The 23061-nt window shown below is 28.0% G+C and overlaps 3 protein-coding genes and 1 long non-coding RNA gene across 11 annotated transcripts in view; 2 read left to right on the top strand and 2 right to left on the bottom strand.

Moving 5' to 3' along the window:
• LOC118073858 (neo-calmodulin-like) overlaps nt 1–789 on the bottom strand; it is a 65417-nt gene extending 64628 nt beyond the window's left edge. The window contains exon 1 of the mRNA XM_035094613.1: nt 374–789. Within this exon, the coding sequence (XP_034950504.1) occupies nt 374–412 (39 nt within the window). The 5' untranslated portion in view covers nt 413–789. The remainder of the gene's footprint in view (nt 1–373) is intronic.
• Nucleotides 1–23061, top strand: part of LOC118073861 (uncharacterized) — a 178713-nt gene that overhangs the window by 67920 nt on the left and 87732 nt on the right. The window lies entirely within an intron of this gene.
• On the top strand, nt 3226–5385 carry LOC118073859 (uncharacterized). Of its 2 annotated transcripts, none has more exons than XM_035094615.1 (3): nt 3226–3362; nt 4635–4849; nt 4967–5385. In XM_035094615.1, exons 2-3 carry the CDS (start codon nt 4718–4720, stop codon nt 5363–5365), a joined length of 531 nt encoding a protein of 176 aa, XP_034950506.1. In that variant the 5' UTR covers nt 3226–3362; nt 4635–4717; the 3' UTR covers nt 5366–5385. The 2 variants fall into 2 exon arrangements, with proteins under 2 accessions (XP_034950506.1, XP_034950508.1); XM_035094617.1 differs by having other exon boundaries at nt 3308–3445.
• br (broad-complex core protein) overlaps nt 6901–23061 on the bottom strand; it is a 42974-nt gene continuing 26813 nt past the window's right edge. For 2 of the 6 annotated variants that reach the window (XM_035094609.1, XM_035094607.1), the window contains exons 6-7: nt 15106–15372; nt 13664–13798 (exon numbers count right to left, since the gene is read on the bottom strand). In XM_035094609.1, coding sequence (XP_034950500.1) covers nt 15119–15372 — 254 coding nt within the window. In that variant the 3' untranslated portion in view covers nt 13664–13798; nt 15106–15118. Of the gene's footprint in view, nt 13799–15105; nt 15373–21388; nt 21952–23061 lie in introns of those variants that run through there. The other 4 variants (XM_035094603.1, XM_035094602.1, XM_035094608.1 and 1 more) reach the window with 2 other exon arrangements.

Raw genomic sequence — 23061 nt, 5'->3', positions numbered from 1 at the left:
AAAAGTTAATCCGCGTGATTAATATATATTTTCATAATTATAAGTGTAAAAAAAGTTTACTCATTAAATTGTCTCAAAAGATCAATGTCAAACACCAACGTTTGTACTCAAATCCTCACAATTAAACTCACAAAAGCCCTTTACCTCTTTACTCTTCATTTGAATATTCAAATAATGAATGTTTCTTTAATTCACAACAAAGATATCTAAAAAATAGTCCAAACAACAAATATTTACATTTTACAGTAAATTTTGTACACAATAAATTCCGTATAATACAGAAATATTTAATTTGTTTTCAACATCCGGTATGTTATTTTATAGCCAATAAAATATTATCTACACATTAATTATAACTATTAAAATGACTTACCCTACGCATAACACGTAAAGAGAATGATGAAGTCTTCATTTTGGTGGTAATCCTGGTGATTTGTTCTCGAGTCCCCGTCTCTCCCCGTTTTGTTTAGTGCAACTCTTCTCAACGATCAGCCTTGATTATCTTAATTTTTCTTCTAATTAATATTGACTCTTTATTAGTAATCTCTAGATTCAAAGTATCCACTTTTCCATCATCAAAACGAAGTCGTGAATAACCGCCAACTCGTTCCGATAACTACAGGTGGTCGCGCGAGATTTTCAGTTTATTTCCACCAGAGGTGATAGCAAGACTTGTTCAAGTGGTTGAAAATTTTTTTTTTTATTTTTGATCAAAGTCAACCTCAGTCGTGAATGTCGAAAAAGATAATTTAAAAAAAAAAAAAAATTTGAATGAAATGGAAATTCTGTCAGAGGTTGACATAAAATAGAGAGAGCTCGTAGCTGCTTCGTGGACGCAGTTGCCGAGCGTCTGATCGAGGTGGCCTCGGATAGCACAGAGACAAAACCACCCTGTATCAGCGCGCACGCTCATGGAAACCCGTAGCCAGGGGCGCGCCTACCACCTTAAGCCTTAAGGTCCGGGTCATATAGCATGACATGAGAATGTACCAGCTTAACCATCTATCGTGTAATGTAGAACATGACATGTCCTAGAAGCCATCCAAGGCCACGCATAGAGCAGCTTCATTTCATTAGATACTGAACGGCACACCGGTTCATATAACCCTTGTCCCTTTAGTGATAAAATGAATCTACACTACCTGGAAACGTTGATTGCGCCTGTTCACAGCCAATTTACAGTCTATCGAGGTAGTACTCTCAGTTTCGTGTTATGCATACGTTCTATCTAGCAGATATGAAGCTAGAGAACCATGGACTGAATTTGGATAAGAATGTGCGAATTATCTGACAGCCTTTACTTCATCGAAGGATGACTTGTTGCACAATATTCGTATGCTCGAACCAAGAAGAGGGGAAACAAGAGTGAAAATGGTTCCATGGTGAAAGCAAATACTCCAAGTTGATGAAGGAGAACTGTAGTAGCTAAGTATGCGGTCAAGTGGAATCAATAGAGAATTGACGTTTCCTACCAACTAAGCGGAAAGATCTGGAGTCTGGAAGATTATTAGGTGAAGCAGTACTGCTTTAATTAATGTCTAAGGTCAAACTATTATATTTTATGGATAGTTTGAATTTTTATTCTATATCGAGTATTTAACAATATAATAATGCTTGAAGATAGATATTCATCTAGTTATTTAATGATTAATTTATTATAAAATGGAATAAAAAATAAATTAAATTCAAATATTTCTCACCAAGTATTTTTCAATTATTTTAAAATAAATTTTCTCTATATAAAAATTTATATTAATTTATTGTAAACATATGAACACGTCTGCACCAGATGCATTTATACACTGAAAAAGTGGTTATCCAATTGACTGTTCTAGTAGATCAATCGTCTAACTTTTTTGTAGCGTGTGAACCGAGTGGCCAAAGAGTGGTTCATCGATCACACTGACTTTAATTTTTTTTCTATAATTTAGAGCATGTAAAACATTCTGAAATGCACTTACCTTTTACTATAAAACTTCAAAAAAAAAAGGTGATAAAGAATATCCAATAATAAAATTTATAAAAATAAAAAAATTCTACGGTGAATAAATGAACATAAAGTATCTCTGACATTTTCGTGTTGAAAAAAATAACAAAGATTAATCGTTCCTTCAAACAGTAAGATTTTCATCACTGATATTATGAAACAATATTTAATAGAATAGTTAATATTCGTTTAATATTAACTACTTTCAACATAAAATTGAAAAGAATTTCTAATAAACCAAAACTCATATACAGAGTAAAATGATGGAATATTTTGGTTTAATAATAGGATAAACAGGATTATAATTAATATCAATTCCATTCTTTTGATAATTAACTTAAATTAATTTTCTAAAACTTTCCTCAATGCAATCTAGATTGAAATGTATTTTCTGATAAGACTTATTACATTTGCTATCTTTATTTACTCTATCATTTACATAAAATCCTTATCTGGAAATTTTTTTATTCCGTTTCTTGTGTTTACTGTGTGTATTTACTGTATAGGAATTTCAATACATTGAAGGTAACTCTCTTTCTCGATAGTACACAATTCTATAAACAATACAAATATTGATAGTGACGGTTTAATGAAATTTTTGTTTATTTCCATGTTTGATCACACAAATATCTACTACGTTTTCACACATTCCATATTCGACCTTACTTATTGGATGCTTACAATGGACGTGAGAGAAATCTTAAGTCGATCTTATTTGAAAAGTTTCCTTAGTGGAAAAGGTCTTGTACTGGTGAAACGTCGCGCCGAGATATATATATATATATATGTGTATACGGGTGTGCTTTGATGATCCGGTGAATCGCACGTGCTTTGAAAACAAGGCGTCTCATGACGAAGGCTAGCTTCGAATCATCACTTAGGACCATATGACTCCCTTGAACTCGAGAAACACCTCATCTCACTCAAGGAAAATTGGTTTAATATTTTCTCATCTCTCTTTTTTTCCAACGTTAATCTTCTCTAGTGTATTTCCAACTTTCTCAGATAATTCTCATAATCCAGATAATTTAAACTTTTTGATATTAAATATCTTTTCTTTAGATTTAAGATAAGTGGTTGAAATATACAGATGTATGTTGTTTGAAAGTTCAAATGAAATGTCGATGATTTAATCGTCTATAAACTCTGATGAAATATATAACAGTTAGTCAAGTTAGAAATCAATTAAACATTCTAGATTAAACGACCAATATTTTTCAGCTTACCACTAGCCACGATTTAGTTCAATTGAATGTAAATCAATAAGTTCCAATCATTTCATTTAGATTGATTCATAATTTAAAATGTTCAATCTACACTCGTGCTGCAGCTAATCCAGGATCATTTTATTTTATCACTTGAAGCTTTGTGCTGCGTAAGTAATCTATGTAATATTAGATTTTGTTCTCATAAATATACACCGTTTAAATAAACTCTTATTTACTCAGGAAACTGATGGTAAATATTTCTACATTTTAATTATTATAAATTGTTTATAAATGGTCGAAGGTGGCAATTTTATTTATTTAACTGAAGAAATGTATGTTAGCTGTAAGACTCAGTAGATTGCGGTGCAATATATCACTGTTAAGAAAACCATGAATCTCAAGATAAATTATTTTCAACGAAACGTAGATTCTTATTCTAAGATACTTGCTTACACAACCAACAGTTGTACCTGAGTATGCATTTTTTAGTGAAAAAATGATCAATTCAATTGGAATTCAGATGGAATATTGGAGGAATATTCTCTTATAAATTCACTGTATTCAATTATACTAAAAATTCGAATTGAATTAGATCTTCAAAGAAAAAAAATAATAAATTAAAAAGATGAAAAAAAGGTATTTTTTTTGTTGAGAAAAGTTGAAGTTTATTTTTTTTAAACTAAAAAGTTATGGTTTATCATTGAAAATTAATTAACTAAATTAAATTTCCAACTTTTCTAAAGTATCAAATCAATCCTACTGTAGAGAATATGTACTTGAGTCAAAACTTGATAGACAAACTGGATTTGGTTTGGACAGGAATTTTTGATAGGTTAATAGATTTAGGGAGATATAATAAGCATAATCCATCTTATTAACATAAATCTGATTATCATTAAATGATTGGTGTAGGGTGAATATAAATAAAGACAAAAATAAAATGTCAAATCATCACTAAAATTTGATTCACTTCACATAGAATAAATTCAAAAAACTTTCTATAACATATATGACATTATAATTTTGTTTTAAAACTTAACTTTTATTTCGATCAAATCTTGATAATATAATGTTGTTTGTACATTTCAAGTTTTGTTGAAACTTGAATTTAAGTAATTCAAACTTGCTGTATTAAAAAAAACTAATTAAATGTCTACAACTAAAAGATAAGTCCATGTAGTGTAGAAAGCTTTGAATTATAATTTCGATTACTTCTACAGGAAATTTTCAATTTCATTCATGTCACTGAATAATTAACAAAAGATTTTATCAAACCAAATTGAAGTTCAAAATAAATGAAATATCTTCCAAATTAAAGACATAATTTTCTAGCATTTATATTAAAGTTGTAAATCTGCTTTAAATTAGTAATATATTTTATTTTAATTATTTATCTAAGATTTTTTCGGTTCACTTTTTTATACATAAAAAATCTACAGGATTCTACATCAGTATAAGAAACTAGGCCAAGGAAATCTAAACTGTCTACTCAAGTATGTGGATTTTTTACTCTTGACTGACAATGACATTTCAAGAAAGATATCGATTTTCTCTAAGAAGTGGACCTTTGCGATTTTTGCAAATATATATAATAATAATTGGATCCATAGAACCATGGACAATTGTTGCTAATTCCATAACTTCACCAGCACCAGTAAGTCATCAACAAGTTTTTACTTGAAACTAAAAATAAAATTTTTTTAAGGACTAAAACAAATTTATTCTTAATAAATGTCAAAGAAAGTATACTTTAATCTAAAATATATTTTAGTCAAACCAATCGTCTTATGAAATTGAAAGAAACAATCTTTCCACATTCACACATATTAATTCAACCCATACTGCTGAAATAAATCAACGACATAAAAATGATACAGGGGAGAATAATGATGAGGAGGAAACAACATTCCATCCTGAAACTATATTATTCCAGTTATCTGATAGAAAATTTTTTAATTCTCCAGACAAAATGAATAACACAAAATACATTAGAAAAAAAATGCTAAATGTTACGATGTATAATGCAAAACCAGTTGAGCCATTGAAAATAAATCCTAGTGAACTTCCTGTTGAAAAAAACCGTACAGACCTTCCAGAGCACAATTTATCTAAAAATCTAGAAACAGTCGATTTAGAAAGCAGAATGCTTTTTGAACGAAATAAAGAATAAAAATATTATTATGTATTTTCTATCATTAAAGATTTATTTCATAATATTACACCAACAACTATTAATGAATTTTTATAATAAATCCTTATTGTGTTAAAAATGCGAATAAACACTTAATTATCAATATATAATATTATTCATTATGTATATATATTTTTTCCATATTTATAATATATATATATATATATATATATTATTCTAGGATCATATAATATATTTTCATAACCTAAAGATACGCTATATAATTGAAAACATCTTCTTAAACCCTCATTTATCACGCTTAGCATGATTGTATTTTAATTATTTATATATAAGTGGGTTTGTTTTCATTGAATGTACAACTTTCTTAATTATCTTTCATTATTTTAGTATGGAATGTTTAATAACGATTGATAAGAATACTAATAATAATAAAACAAAGAAGAAAAAATACATATCCACAACGTAATCAAGCGTATAACAGTCTCCACGATTTTATAAGAAATATTTATTTCGATGATATAATCGATCCTATTCCTACAAAGGTGGTTAATTTAAAAAAATATTAGCTGATTGGAAAAAATGATTATTAATTATTTTTTAATGTTCTTCAATGATTCTAAATTTCCTGGTCTTTTTTTTTTACAAATTATTGCAAATGCATTATGGCAGTCATTTCATATAAGTAGTATGTAATATAACAAACTAATAAATTTTGGAAGATTACAATTGTTTCAAAAAAATAGGACAGCAGCTATTTTATTTTTACTCTATTTTATTTATGTTATTGACAGGAGCATTACCATTCGCATGAATTTATTTTGCAATGGATCAGCTTCAGTTTTAAAAATATACTCCTGGTATTGATATTTATTTATTAACCGTAATTAGTTATATTAAGTATATTGTACAAGGAATATTATATAAGTACAACTATTGTAGCTTAAGTGAGAATTTGTTACTGTCGAGCCTCAAATATCAGATAATTATTCATAGTGCTTTTGAATTTTACAAAAAATAGTTTGTGATCTGGTTATATTTTTTGTGAACTTGGCAGTGTTTGTTGATCACTTCAAATTAAGATAAAGGCACCTGATTTACAAAAATTTAACCGTTAGCATTTTTCAGTAAAACTAAATGATTATTCACAATTATTTTATACAAATAATGAGTGATTTTTGTATTTGTTAAAAGTAAAATTAATGAATATTGATCAAAAGTATTATTTAAATATAAAATATTATATTGAGAAGTCAATTGTTTGATTTTAATGAAATTATAGAATTTTTTATTTACTGTTAATATTTTTTGTACGTTCTAAAATCGATGAGATGTTCATTTTTTCTGGAATCCGAGGCTGCGACATTTGAGGTATTTATGAGAAACGTCGCCTTCAACGTAGATGAGCAGCGGTATAACTTTCGGAGAGAATTTATTAATTTTTTTATCTATTTATTTATTCATTATTCTTTTTTCATTTAATATCTTAAAATTAATATTTTTGTTTCGAAACCTTAACTACCAGAAGTGTTGCTTCACTTTAAGTCGAAGACAAGTTTTTTTTTTTTTTTAGTGTATTTGTATTCATTTTGTACTTGTATTGTTTAGCAAGGCAGCGTGTTGCACTTTGTTACTTTACATTATTGGGCCACACTATGTACGAGAGATCACTCTATTTTGATACAAGAGAATATTTCGCCAAGCTTTATCATGTACTATAATAACAGGGTGAGCATAATCAACTGCTTTCATTGAATACATATTAGAATCGTACATTCCAGCCCTTGACTTCGATAGCATTAATTATCACGGAAAATATGTGGACGAATTACATAAATCATTGACTGTATCTGTACCAAATTTTTCTATTCAAAGAAAATAATCAGAAAATTATCAAATTTTTTTATATAACCACTTTTCCTGGCTTTTAAAAATTGTTTATTTTATTATTTAATCTGGGAAAAATTTCCCACAACGATTACAAACGTAATTGATTTTTTAAACGGGAATAATATTAAATTTTTAGTTTATCATGTATTTAAGGTAAAGAAATTTAGGAAATCAACATAAACATCAATAATAACTATAATCATATAATAATAATTCATAATATTAATAATAATAATCATTGTAATAATAAAAATAATAATAATAATTATATTAATAGAAATAATAATAATGAAGATAGTTAGAATATAATTATCAATAATAATAATTAATAATATAACACATTAATACGCTGATAATAATTATAAGCATTTGTCAAGTCGTCATAAACATATTTCAACAATCACTTCGACAACGGACGTAATAGCGAGAAAAAAACTAGTGGAGTACCTTAAAAAATATTATTATTTTATCATAATATGTATGTCTAGATATGTATACGTATGTACATAAATGATAACGTAACGTAAAAGTTGTTACGTAATTTTTATATCGTACATCAATGAACTAACGTACATTGAATAGCCCTTAATAAAAATATGTTATGTATTGTATAATGATAATACATTCGTTTTTAAAATACCTATGCCCGCGTGAATGTATTATAAATATACATGGTCCATCAGAAACATCATTGCAATTAGTATTTGTGATTAATTATTTCAGATACAAACATCAACTCATTAGGATTCACTGCTATTAGCAATATCTTGTGATGATATATATGTAAAAACTGCTTAAACAGATGTGTCTAAATTTATATCTAATTAAAATTAATCAGTGTGTGTAGGAAAAACAAACGAAAAAAATGCTATATAAAGAATATTGCAAATACAGAAAAATATACAGTACAAAAAGTGCAATGCGATACCTAACTATCGTATAATATATGATCATAAAAACATTCTGGATTGAAATAACATGAAAAAGTATTATTTATAAATCATAATTATAAATATGAACAGAGGAGAAAAACTTCTAATATTACTTAGTATTATTGTTATTAATTCTCTAGTAGCTGATAAAAAAAAGGGCATTCAAATTATTTTTCAATGATGTGCGGCAGTGGTCGACAATTTCATCACTGATTTTTTTTGTTATCGATTTACTGTTATCACATTTTCGCACTTTTACGCTCGATGTTTTTCTACATATAACAAAATTACGCCAATTCCGACATTTTATTGACGATCAATATCAAAGTCTTAAATTCAGAATTGTTATTGTAATTTACATTGCACATGAAATCATGTAGTAAATACATCGAGTGTAAATGAGTTATTTTCTAATTACAAATTTTTTTTTTATCATGATACAGTTATTTTTTGATGAGAAAAATAATAATTAAAATCCTAATATTTTGAAGAAAATCATTTGAAATAATTTTTCGAAAATAATTAAAACACCAACTTATTAACTAATAATTTCGTACGAACACAAACTTTGGTGCTTATCAAATAATTTTTCATAAAAGAAAAGAAATTTTTCATGTTACAATGAGGCATAGGCTTTTGATGATTATGGAAAGCAAAAAAAAATTATTGTAGAGAAAATATTAACATACAATAATGAAATTATTTCATTTAAAGAGTTTGTTTACTAAATTGTGATGAACGTTCTGAAAAAACAAGATTTTTTTTTTTTAGTTTTTCGCAATGATTATTCATAGCTAGTAATAATTTTGTTTTGCAATTTTCCCATTTGATAAATTTAAGAATTTTTTTTGTAACAATTAATTTCTACTTAAAAGTTATTAATAATAGTTATGGCACAATATAAATATTATATTTTAAGTCTTTTTGAAGACATTATAAAATAAATCTAAGTAGTCTTTCTCCTATGTTCGACAATTTTAATTTTTCTCTTCTAATTTGCTGTAATAAAATTCCTCAATCTTTCAAGAAGATTCAGAAACAAAGAAAAATTCTGCCATTACTATTCAACGCTTTTATTAGCTTGTTTCTTTTTTCATTTTTATTTTTAATTTTTAAAATTTTTTTAAAACCTAAAACCGTTTGATATAATAAAATCAATCTTCATCAAGCTTTGAATATTGTTAATTTAGATCAGTTTGCAGTTTTTCTTGCTAAATAAATATTTTTTTTAAATTAATTTTGTAGCATTCTTTGGTAAAACAATATCACATGATCAACAAAATTGAAACCAATTGGAGCAGTCTAATAAGTTAAATTTCCTAATTTAAAAAAACGAAAATGGAAACAAGTCAAAATAAATTCGATTTGTCTAATTACACTGACATTTAAAAATTATAAAAATCAGCCTTCTTGAAATTAAATTCACACGTAACAAATGTATTCCTTCACAGCGCGATAAAAATTAAATTGAGATTTTATACTCTTTACAAACTCGTGATAAATGTCGAGCAAAAGAGTGTAACAATGTTCATTTTTTCCTTTCCTTATATTTTTATAATTTTCGATTATAGTAAAAATAAACAATAGTCTTAAAAAACGCTGACAATCGAAAATTGCTGATCACAGTGGAAGGAAAATTGCCGGAAGTGGAATATCTCAAATTTACTTATGCATTATTACTAATTTGGAAGAAAATTGATAATCTTATAATAACGTTTTCGAAATAAACTTATTAATGCCAAAAATTATCCCTGATTTCCGGTCAATTTTTTCCAGATAAATCGGTTGACATATCGAAATTACATTCTTCACAAAGCATCAAGTATACATTTAACACAAAGGCGCAATGATATTCATCTCAATTTACAACTGAATACTTCAATGCTTTATTCTATATAAGTGGCATCAATGATTTCCATTTTTCCACAGTTAATCAATAAAGATTTTCTGTTTACATAACGAGCTTGATACCAGTCTATAGTAGAAGTTTCTCTTTATTCCTATGGATATTTTTTTCGTTTCATATTTACATTATTACGAAAGAGTGCAAATAAAAATTGTTTAAAATATTCTCCTCTTTCAGTCCTCCTTAAAGTTTATAAGACAAAAAAAATAAATGTAGTAATGTTTAATAATGTGTGATAATATTTTTCGATAACTATTTTTACATTAATTACTTATTATTTTCGTCAGATTTCTCAATGCGTTGGCACATTATAATTTTTTGGTTCACTCAAAAGTAGCAAAACGTCTGCATCCAATACTCAATTAAAATTAAACTTTTCTTTAAAAAACATTTTAATTACTTTCATTCATCGTTCATATTTAAAGAACTTTTTTCTCTTAAAGTTTTGATAAAATATTATAGTCTTAAAATAATAAAGTCACATATAAAAAATAATCATTGAATGAAAGTTTAGTAAAAATAATTATAAGTTAGGACAAACTAAGCAGACATTTTACTGATTTAATTTTCCATTATTTAATTATTTTAATTTAATCAAGTCGGTCAGAAATATTTTTATCTTCTGACGACCAAATTCACAACATTTACGATAAATTCGAATCCGTATACCTTTGACTAATATCATTTTTTTTTAGTAGACAAACTCCCACGAAAAAATATATATTGAAAATTCTTAAATAGTATATTTATAAGTTTTGTATAACATACTATTTATTAAAATTTTGAATACAGCCCTTTTCGTGCAAGCAACTCAAAAAACATCACAGAACTTTTCGATATAATCAATATGTTCTTCATCATGTATAATATTTGCAACTATTCGATGACTTTCATAGTGTGAAATAACTTTTTGAAAATTTCATTAGCTCTAAGAATTTTTTTTTCGTGTCTTTTAAACTTTACTCTCCCTTTTTTTATCACAGTATCACAGAAGAGTCCAAATGTGACTAGGATATAATTCTCCATATTTGAGCTTACTTTTTTTTTTTACATCTACAATATATATAAAAGTCAAAAATAAATTTGGCATGAAAGAATTAAAGATAATTTTGGTTTTAGAAAAACATTTTTTTCGTTCTTTTTTTCTTAATTTCATTCGTCATTCACACTATGATTATTGATAATAACTTGTTGAGTTGCAAATATTTTCAAAAATTTTTTTAGAGCTTATACAGACGACTTAAAAAAAATTTTGACACAAATTTGCACTCCATCGTCGTCAAAGTGAACTCCGTGGAGATACTTATATCTAAATCGTATAATTTTATGGTATACTCCGTAATCAATCGATATGTCTAGAATTAATTTCATTTTTCTTTTTTTAAATTCACACATTTTTTTCATTCATTACTACGGAATCTAATATAGTTGCTCTTTCTTAATTATTTGTACTTGCTCATTAATAATAATGGCATTTTTTATTTTTTTTTTTAATATTCGATAAAACCACAATTTTTTGTGCTTTACCTCTGAGTTTCACACCTGAATATGTTACGATCAAAAAGAACTGTTAGAATTTTTTACTTGTACCATTTTCAGTACGGATTATTTTGGGAAATATTTCAAACAAATAATCTGCTTGATAAATATTTATAAAAGCTCTTTAATCATTTGAAAAAAATCCACTGCTACCATAAATCATTCTTATATGTAATAGTGATCAAGTAGTCAATTTCCAAAAGTTCCATCAACAGAATTCAGTGATAAATATGATATTGAGTAAAAAACTCTTGGTAGAAATGAAAAAGTTTTATAGAAAGATCAAACAGATTATTCTGTTATGTCTACTCGTTTAAAAAATGATGCACGACATCGGGACGTGATTCCTGATAAAATGCTAGTAACAATTAGAGCTAATAGTGAAATTAAATGGATATATCTGACATATCTGTCGCTATAAGAAAAAGGAGGATATTTATTATATATATTTATATATAAAGAGTCCTGATGTCGTACTCAGATTGAATGTAAGGTAGTGCTTTTTTTACCTTCAGAAAATTTAAACATAGAAACATTATTTGTAATTAATATTGTACGAATATAATATATATAATATATATTTATATATATGTATGTATATATGTACACAGTTCAAAATATTATTTTTATAGAATTAAAAATATAGTCTGTGATTTGCATGTGTGATGGACCTTTATAAAGTATGAATCCATAGTATTTAATATTTTTATTCTTATCTATCTGCCACTGTTATCTTTTATTTATTATTTGTAAGACTTTATGGAACTTGAGCACATTAGATTTCGTAATTGAATTCCACTTAGGCCTAAGACGTTTATGGCTATCCTAAATTTGTCTTGACTTATTAATATATAATAATATAACATCATATTTGCATTTATTTATTCATTTCTTATTGCACGTTTCAATTTGTTGTACATCTATATTTTTTATGAACATCAAAGTAAATAATGAAACGTGCAATTAAGAATTCTTGTTTTTTTTTTTTAAATTTCTTATACGAGTCACTTTTACTAGTCTCTACCTCTCGTAATTGCGGATTGAGACGTCTACTTATCACGCCAGTATCATTATCCTGCTTTCCCTAACGCGTTAACGCACATATTCATAACGAAAGTGCTTAAAAAACAAACTTGCCATTTTTCTTTAATTAAAAAAATAATAATTAAAATTATCTCATTTCCACAAATTAAATAAAATTTTCGTCACATCTACTTTTTTCTTTTTATACATAAATATTTTTTTTTTAAAATCTTTTCTTCGATCGGTGATTAATCAGTTCTTTTTTTTTTCTATTAATAACAAAAAAAATATTTTAATTTATATCGATTTCTTTGCCTCTTAATAACATTCTGGAATGTTCCCGATCGATTAATAATATTTTGGTTAAGCTTAATTACGTAAAATTTATTTTAATTTCTCAGTCAATTCGTCCCCATTCTTTGGATTCAACGCAGTCTTGACGAATATGAAAAAAAAAGTCGAATTGAATAATAGAAAGCGAGGCGATACGCTGAGCCAATTTCATAAAAAGAACACTCATGACAGTATTACATATGTATTTTCTTTTTTTCTTTATAATTTACTGACTGAGCTAACACGACTCCCATTGATTGTCCAAAACAACGATCAATCGCAAGACGAGTCCGAGATCACGAAATGATTATAATTAATCAAATGACGATCATGATAAGTTTTAGCTAAATTTTCATCCGATCGTATTGTCTCCTTAAATTATAATAATGTTACCAGTGATTCAATAATGACGGTAACTGGTGTGATAACGACCATTAAGTGTTCTACTAACAGTAGGAGAGCAATGACGAACAGACCACCATTTTCATTGAGGCAACTGTTGCATCGGTGGGTGTTGTGCGAGGACACTCTTCATAGCTGTAGTCTTGAGTAACCTCTTGAGCATGCCGCTCGAACCACGATGTTGAAGACTCTTGTGCGTCGTAAGTGAATTTTTCGTGCGATAACGACGATTACAGAACTCACACACGTACAGAGTATCTGATTGTTCGTGTTTGTCCTGGAAGTGACGTTTCAATGAATAATAGCAGGAAAAGGTACGACGACAGTAGGGACATTCTTGTGGCTCGTTGATGCCGCCTGCAGTAGGCGGTGGCATTCGGTACATGTTTGTGGGAAGCGTCGTCGTTGGATGCATCCCATTCCCTGTACCTGAAAAAATATCATTAATCAAATTTTCGTTTTACTCTGTTTTTATTTCAATTTTATATTTTTCTATCAATTTTTTATTTTTCAATTCCTGATTCAAGTTAAGACTAAAGTCAGTGTTTCTATTTTAGTCTAGGATTCAGTGGATAAATATATTGGGATAATTAATTAGGTTATATTGTTTTATTTTTTAAGTTTATTAATAAATACTTGTAGACAATTTTAAATGCTATTATAACCATGCTAAGTAGTCTATTTAATCGTGCTAAGAATAGAAAATTTAGAATTAAAGTAAAATAAAATTAAGTGTTTTAATAATCATATTTTTCATGCATAATTTACTTTATTTTTATTTAGCAAAAAAGTGTGTCATAAATAACGCAAAATATTCGATACATAGAGTGAATTGTACATGCAATATTTCACGAGAGTGTCAAAAGAAAGGAAAATGAAACGAAACTAGTGAAAGTGATTGACATGCATACAACATTCAACATCAAAAGCTTTTACGAAATCTGAATGAAAAGCAAATATGCTCGTCAATAAAATGTGAATACGTGAAAAAGAAAGTAATATAAAATTTTTTAAAAAAATTATAAATATAGACAAAGGCGGTAGAAGGAATAGTTAGTAATAGGGAACCTGAAGCATGTTAGTATACCCATTATGTAAAGATAAACCCTCCTAATAACCCTACTAAATTATTTTTATATTTCCAATATACGAGTGCAATATTACAACGGTCATATATTCTGCCTATATATTATATACCGTAGCATCCATTAAAAATCACCGCTATAGTATACCCAAGTGTCATCAATAAATAATAAAATTACAATTTTTTATTTTATTTTTTTTTTTTTCAATTATTCTGTTTCATTCTCCAAGAAACACTTTTTATTTTATTTATTTTTTATCAATAACCCATTCATGCAGATAGAAGTAAGATACGTATTCCTTTTAATTAAGGTTAAATAATAATTAAGTGATATCGTAGTTGAGATAAAAAAAAATGCTTAAAATTTAAAAACCAAAAGGAGTAAAATAAATGTTTTATTTTTGGTCAGGAGAAGACACTAGAAATCAATGAAGATATATATGTCTGGGTCGGTTAGTCGAACATGCAGTTGCTGCAAAAAATGGAATACCAGAGCAGGAAAATAGAAAGAGGATGATTTATTATATTGTGGGATAGTACTTGAAATAGGCATTGAGAGGAGTGAAAAAAAAAAATTGAAAGGATCAGTAGAAATAAAAAGAAAAAGAACGAAAGAATGAAGACCGATTAATTTCGTAGTACGTGGCCCTACCTTATCTAAACCTTCAAAAGAACTTAATGTCAATGTCGCCAGGTCTGCTCTTATGATAGGTATAGATATGAGTCATCAGGGAGTTTCGCGAGCAGTAGACTCGCTCGCAGATGACACATCGGTACTCCTCCTGTCGCTCGGCGTGCTTGTCTGCGACGTGGCGTTTCAGGGATGCTTTGCTACAAAGCACTTTGCCACACAGTTGGCAGGTGAACAGCTTCTTGGCCGATGGTGTATTCAAGGTCAGCCCTGGCATGGAGGCGAGCACTGAAACACAACAATGCACCTCATGCAGCACCCCACACACTTACCTACACCAATCTAACATCTCTATTTTCATTTTCTCTTTACATTTTTCCTACCCTCCCCTCCTTTAACCTCTCTCACTCCATTTATGCATATATTGATCGACCTACGCACTCTATCGGTATTATCTTTTTTCGTCAAACCTCATTTATGTTACCAGGTTATCTATTTATTCATAGAAATATTATGGACTTTATTTTCTAACAAATTGTGGATTTTTTCTTTTATCATCTACAAAAAATAATTGGATAATTTGTGAAAATGATTACTTTGAATAATTTGACATGAATGAACAGTGGAGAATAACCGATAAGTTGATGAATCAAAATCTTTTAGAATAAAATAACCCATTCTTGAGTATTTGGAAAAAATTTCTCTTTAATTATCATGAAAGAGAAAATTGAAATCAATAAAAAAAATAAATGCATTTAGTTGAATGGTTAGTCTGAGTAATCAACATAGGGAAGAAGTGAAAGTGTGGAGTAATAAAATGAACAGAAAATGTCATATTCCACGATTGTTGCAACGAATTAAATGTCAATAAGTATAGAAGCGCTTCATTTATTCAGAAAAGTTATTGTTTGACGGTTGAGGGTTGAAAAGCTGTAGGGAATTGCTATCCACTATTCTTATTCTTGAATATAATATCATTTTATGTTCTGTTCTCGAACGAATGACGAAGCAAAAACGTTGGCAAAGTCCGTAACCATTTATTTTCATTGAAAATTGCTTTTTATCCAATTTCTCAAGTTGTGTCTCATTAAACTTCAGGCAAAAGAAACTGCAGCAGCATGAAGGAGACGAGGGGGTAAGTGAGGATGTCTAGTTTGGTTCACAAGGTAGGGATAAAACTAAAGAAGTGTTTTTGTATAACTACGTCTGGAATTATCACGCGCGATTGAAATTAAAAAATGAATTCAAAAATTAACAATGAAGAAAAAAATTATGAAACGAAATACCTCAGCTGGATGCAATTTAAAATGAGACAACAGTTTTTTTGTCTTATTAAAGAAATAACGACCCGATGTTGAATATTATAAGGGTTAACATAAGACACTGAGCATTCTGGAAGACATTTAAAGCATGCAGTTTTCGTTACAATATCCCGCAACGCTTTAACGCCATTCTAGACTCTCTTGCAGGTCTATTGTTTCTATATGTGTATTGCAATGTAGCAGCTTTACGACTATTTTATTTTATATATATCACCAACGCTATAGAATTTATTTCTTAGCAAATGAAGGATCAGGTCTGACTATAACGACAATTTCATTGTTAACGAAAGACATTCGCGACTGGCATATTGAAAATAAGAAAGCGTGGTTGAGGAGGAGAGGTGCAGTCTTCGCAGCTCAATATGAATCTCATTAATTTTATACGTTACACTAAGGTTGTTAAAAATGAGAACATATCTTAAGAAGCTTTGTATCTTTTTTCTCCTTTTCTCACTCATTTCAAGTCAGACAGATTCAATATTGTGCTGCGATAACTATTGTTCTCTTTTAACATTTTCTTATATTGTAATTGTAAAAAAAAAAAATTTAGGGATTGCTTAGAAGTGATTTTTTATTTGGAAACAAAATCTGAGTTGTATTGGTGATATAATTTTTTTTAAATCATCTCAACAGTAATTCTAGTGCATGACATTAACAACCCTGTTGACCAATAAAATATCACTTCTAAAAAATGACCAAAATTTAATTCAATTGTTAGGATTTTATGGCTGACGTCACAGTAGAAACAACACAGTTACAATGAACCCTATTGGAACAATTAAGCTAACTTACCTTAAGGCTGAAATCAGCAAATGATGCCATGATATGCTTAAGTCTATGAATAATAATAATTTGAGCAGCTATGCTAGTAGCTTAGCTTATTTAGACTTGAAACTATTGTATGTAAGGATGTGATAGGTTTTATCATAAATTATGTTTAAATAAAATAAAAAAAAACAACAAAATTATTAAACCAAACAGTACATTTTGCATATACAAAAATGAAAATATATTAAAATGCATTTCATATAGTTTGGATAATAATTAATAATAATAATAATAATAATAATATAATAATAATAATAATTAATTAATTATCAATAATAATCATTAATAATATTAATAATTATCGTCATCAATAATAAATATATACTATAACCAGAACACCTCAGGAAATAACAAATAATAAGTAAGCAAGATAAAGTAACTGTCTTTCCGTGCGATTCTTTTTCGTTACATATATATTTTATGCGCGAGCTAATTATAACTGGTTTCTTTTGTCTTTTTAAACTAAATATAATAGTTAATTTAATGATTATTTATAAATAATATTCATTTTGCATTTCATTCAGCCACGTAGGAATTTTTTTAAAAATATCCAGATAATTTGTTTTCGCCTCATTTTATCCTAAATAAATCATCTTCTATATATTTCGGTCGCGCAGGTACTAACGTTTGTCTGCATTTTAAATGAATTTCAATCTCGACATCATGCGGATGATGGGTGGATAACTATAATAATATTAAGTAACATATATTGACATAATATTTAAGCTATTGTGTGAATCGGCTGTATTTAAATGTGTAGGCATAATCTATTATTTCTATTACATAATTTATTATTGATTATATGTGAAAAAGCAATATGTGTGTGTGTGTGGTATGTATTTATGACCCTATTCCTTGTATGTATGCATTATAATGCGGCTGAAAATGCGGAGCGAAATATAAGTAATCACGTTAACGGGTAATTTGAATAATCGATTATGAATGTTTTATATAGAAATAAATTTTTTTTTATTTTGAATTATTCGGTTAATTTAAAATTTATTCAGAAGCTCATATGTATCGCGGTTGTCGAGTTTCTCGCAGACCTTTTTAATTTTTTTCTTATTAATTGCACAACTCTATATCATTCTTTTTTTATTTTTATTTGGGTATTTAATTCGTTTATTTTTGTTCCATTTTAAACTTAATCATTAGGTACTTTTAATTAGGAAGTTTGGTAACATCAGTCAAAAGTGAAAATCAGTCCAATAAAATCGACTAATTAAAAATTGAAGCGAATCAGTCCAATACAAATCACACAATTATATGTCATATTTGTGTTACCCCAATTGACAAGCTCAAGGCGTTTAATTAATAATTGGTGACCCATTTAATTTCCAATTCAGTCTTTTCATTAACAAAATATAGGAGCCACAGTTTAATATTTTGACAAAGTCATTTAATTACTATATAGATTAAACGAAAATTTTGACTATCATTCTTGACACGAGATAATTTAATGGTCGACGATGAAACGCTAACCGGATTTCTCGTAACGACAATAATCTTCTATATATTAAGAGATAGAAAACGCGGCTCTCATCATATATCTCGCATAATAGACAACAAATGAAGAAAAAAATAATGTAAAGAAATCAAATAAAAACTCTACAAATATTATAAATTGTATATCATATGCAATTAATTAAATATTAATCAATTTATATTAATTTCATTAATAATTTATTATTTTTATAATATGTCTATCCATAAATGGACGACACATATCCGCGTATTTGGCCATTTTTACAGTAGTCACAAGTTAATTTCTTGAATAAACTACTTTTTTAAATATTATCAATATCAGTTCTTTCTTCTTTCGTATCTCTTGACTACTATAAAACTGTTTTGTTATTCTTGTAATTTAAAGCTTCATTCTTTATTTGCGCTCCCAATAATCTCCTAGTCATCATCATCATCATCATTCAAACTTGTTCTTTTTTCCTTTTTTATTAATCATATTTGCACCTGGTGGCAAGCACATACTTTGACGATTGTAATATTTATATGTATATAAAGTGCATACAATAATTTAACATCCCACAAAATTTAATCCACTTCTAAAGTATGTGCTGGTCAGAGTCAATTCAACATACTCTAATTAAATCTATCATAGCCTATCTATTAGATAATAAATGTGTTCGAGCGTGAAAATGTGTTCTGTATACGGATATTCATGCACAAATATTGTTATGTTTGCTGTAAAATATAATATATATCATATAGATTTATGTTATTCGCCAAGTTCTCACGTCAGCTTATAACTGAGACGATACAAATCAAAGCTGTCAGTTTATTTAATTCTTCAGGATTATCAGAGCCTCCTTTTTTTTTTATTTATCAGTAAATCTATATATTCCAACTAAATCCATTTCACTAACGATAAGTCATTTTCTTTACTTAATAACCTATACCTTTATCAATTAATGCTTTCCACTTAATTCTCACTGGTAATTAGATTATTACATTTACGTAAAAAATATTTTATAGTGATTATCATCATTATTATATCATCAAGAAGACTCTGAGCTTGTATTTTATGAAAATTCTACTAAAATATATATATATTTAAATATATATGTATATTGTATATATTCGACTATATATTTGTGGCTATTCCATTATTTAAATATGTCATTAATTTGTCATTAATGGACTGCAGTGATTTGTTTAGTTTTTAGCAATTTTTTTTACAGTATACTAGTATTAGAAACTGGGTTTATTTGTTTATTGTTGTCTTTATAATTACCTATATATGTCCAAATATTTTTATAATAGTACAAATTCATTTGAAAAAAAAAAATTAGATCACTTGAAATTTTTTTGAACAAACTCAAATGAAAATGACAGACAATCAATCTATTAATTGTATTTTAAATTTTTGAACATAACTTTTATCCAACTCTAGTACAATTGATTTTGATTAGCTTAATGAAAGCTTTTAAAATTTAATCAAAAAACAAAAATAGTAATCAGAAAAGTTTATAAAATAATCAACTTTTCTTTTGTTTCTATTGAATTAATTTATTTTCGAATTAAATAAACATATTTGTATGCACTAAATTCTATTAAATGTATCCAAATATTTACAAAATGAAGAAATTCTACTGAATAAATATTGGCAATTCATAAAACATCTCTCAATATTTGACACCACAAAATATTGGATGAGTATTTTTAAATCATGTAATATTTATTGCAAGCTCTGGACATATATAGGTTGACAACGGAAATTGTCCATTCTCTGAACGGCATAATTGTAAGATTATAACAGATAATTGATATAAAATCTATTCTTAAGAAGATAAATAATTAAGAAAAAATCTAAATGAAGAAATAATTTGATGGAAAATATCGCAAAATATTCTCGACTTTACCGGAAACGGAAACCGTAATTGGGACACAATCTAGTAGCGCGATAATTAATCGTTATAAAACGTTGATAAAATAAAAATGCGAATATGATATAGGACAATAAAGATAAAATTGTAGGTACGCTGTGTAAAAACCGGGATGCAATTCTAAAATTATAATGCGTTTCTATTTAAAAGGTACCCCGTTTAAAGCATATATTTTCATATGGAATGAATATATTAAAATAAAATATATATTATTTAATTTAATTGTATCTTTCCAATCTCTCATATTATCGCGAAGCAACAATAATTTGTGCAGGTTTTAAGCTGCGGAAAATTTACATTTTTTCTTTTATTAATTGAATTTCTCTCAAGTCAAAGACTGTTTCAAGTCCAACTAATGTTTACGCTTCACGATTATTAAATTTTCCATATTTCATAAATTCTAGGTATTCATTTTTTTATACTTTAAGTTTCGAACAATTAAAAATCTCGAGTCTTGTAAGTCAATTTATCATACAGTCTTTTAATATGTAAATGTTTCTTCCTAAAGTTAGTTGGACGATGGCGTTTTCAACGCTTCTAAATTTTTCTGTCAATAAATCCTAACTAACGAGTTCGCATGGAAAATCCGCTTTACACCCCCTTAACCCCCCCCGTTTTTTTTTTCTTTATGCTACAAATAAATTTTTGCATCATTCTAAATATGTAAACAAGTTTACAACCGACTTCTTATAATATATTGACAACGATTTTTTTTTTTTATCATAAGCTAAAAGTATGACACTTTTTTTCAACTTTTTCATTTAGTCCAATGTCATTCGAAATTTTCCAGGACTTCCTTGTCGACATTTATTCCTTTTTGCACTTGTGGAAGCACTAAACTTGTGTATAAAATTTTATCTTCTTAATTTAGGTTCACTCCTGGTTAGTTCGAAAGGCGATCGTGACTTTTATCGAAGTCTTTTAAATAATTTCGTTTTTCTTCCTTTCTAAATAAAAAATATACAAAAGAATTTTCACCGAAAACTAAAATGATAACAATGCCGTTTGAATTGTTACTAAAAAACTTGATCATAATGTCTCGAATTATCAACAGACTGACAAATTCTATTTTTGTCTACGGTGATAGATACTTTTGTGATTGTTCAAGCTGTTAAGTGTTCTAAACACTTTATTACACATGACGCATAGTGCACTGTTGAGTGGTTGAAAATGTTGTTGCTCTTTATGACGCTTTAACGTGAGTTTAGTTGATAAAGTTTTTCCACAAACGTCACAAGTGTAACATATTCCAGGTGGTAGAAGATTATTGTGTAGTGGATGAGACAATCGCATAGCGAGTATTGCTGATGGTGGACCTTGATGTTTTAATTGATTCAAGCAGCCAATTAAAAAGTATTGATTTTAATTTAATTATTCATTATTCAAATGCAAGTGTATATTCCAAGATTAGTAGAGTTCAATGTGAATATAATAAATTAAGTACAATATCAATTGTCAATTCAATAAATTGTGTTTTTTTTTTCGGATGCATCATAATTAGAGCAATTGCAAGCAAAAAATATATATTAAAAAAAAACCAAGCACCGTTACATTGATCCCAATTTAAAAAAAAATATCCGTTACGAACCAATTGACGTGGAGGAGGCGGACACACAGAGAGCCACGTGTGGATGGACCCCCAGCGCAAATCCGTTCGTGAAGGTAGTAGTAGGTACACACAGAACAATGACGAACCAGAGCACGTTTAGCCGAGCGAGCGGGACCGGGAACAAACAAGAACAAAGATACGACTGCCATTAATATTGTGGACACATTAGTAACGATACTAGTATTTCTATACAGGGGACATTCGTAAGTGGTAACTGGCCGGGTGAGAAAAAGGGATGAAAGTATATAAGAGAAAGAAAGTGTCATATTTATTATTCTTGGGCCATTGGGTTCATTACTCATTTACTCTCATAATTATTATGTCACTCCTCTCATTCACTCTCTCTTTCTTTCTTTCTAGTCTGTTTCATTCTAAACGACTTTGGGTTTTGCTGACACTCGAGGTAGTGTGCACTTGTTTATATCTAATGCACAAGGCTCGGGGCTCTGGTTTGTCATTGATCATGGTAGTGTGACTCGTGTCAGCGATTATTTTACACCTTACGAGACACGCTTTACAATGGTAAATATGCAAATGCCCATTTTTGTTTAACCGTCCGTTGTATTCAGTTTATTTTTATTATTTTATTTGGAGTCATTGTGATAAAAAATTATTCATACTTTTAAATTAATGTTATATATTATTTATTATTTTTTTTTTTAATTATTATTCTTACGAAAAAAAAAACTTTTTCAAGTTGATTTTCATCTACAACTGTTGCGAATAAAATAGCACGATGACTCCATAGGAATACAACAGAAAGTTTTAGGCAATTGCGAAGAGAAACTTCTTTGTTACCAGCGACAAACTTGTAGAC

The sequence above is a fragment of the Chelonus insularis genome, unplaced genomic scaffold (genome assembly GCF_013357705.1).
Source record: "Chelonus insularis isolate UGA/USDA-ARS -01 unplaced genomic scaffold, ASM1335770v1 scaffold_714_pilon, whole genome shotgun sequence".
In the NCBI taxonomy this organism is placed as follows: Eukaryota; Metazoa; Arthropoda; class Insecta; order Hymenoptera; family Braconidae; genus Chelonus; species Chelonus insularis.
Note: the sequence above shows the minus strand (reverse complement) of the source record. Positions and strands in the feature narration are given on the sequence as shown.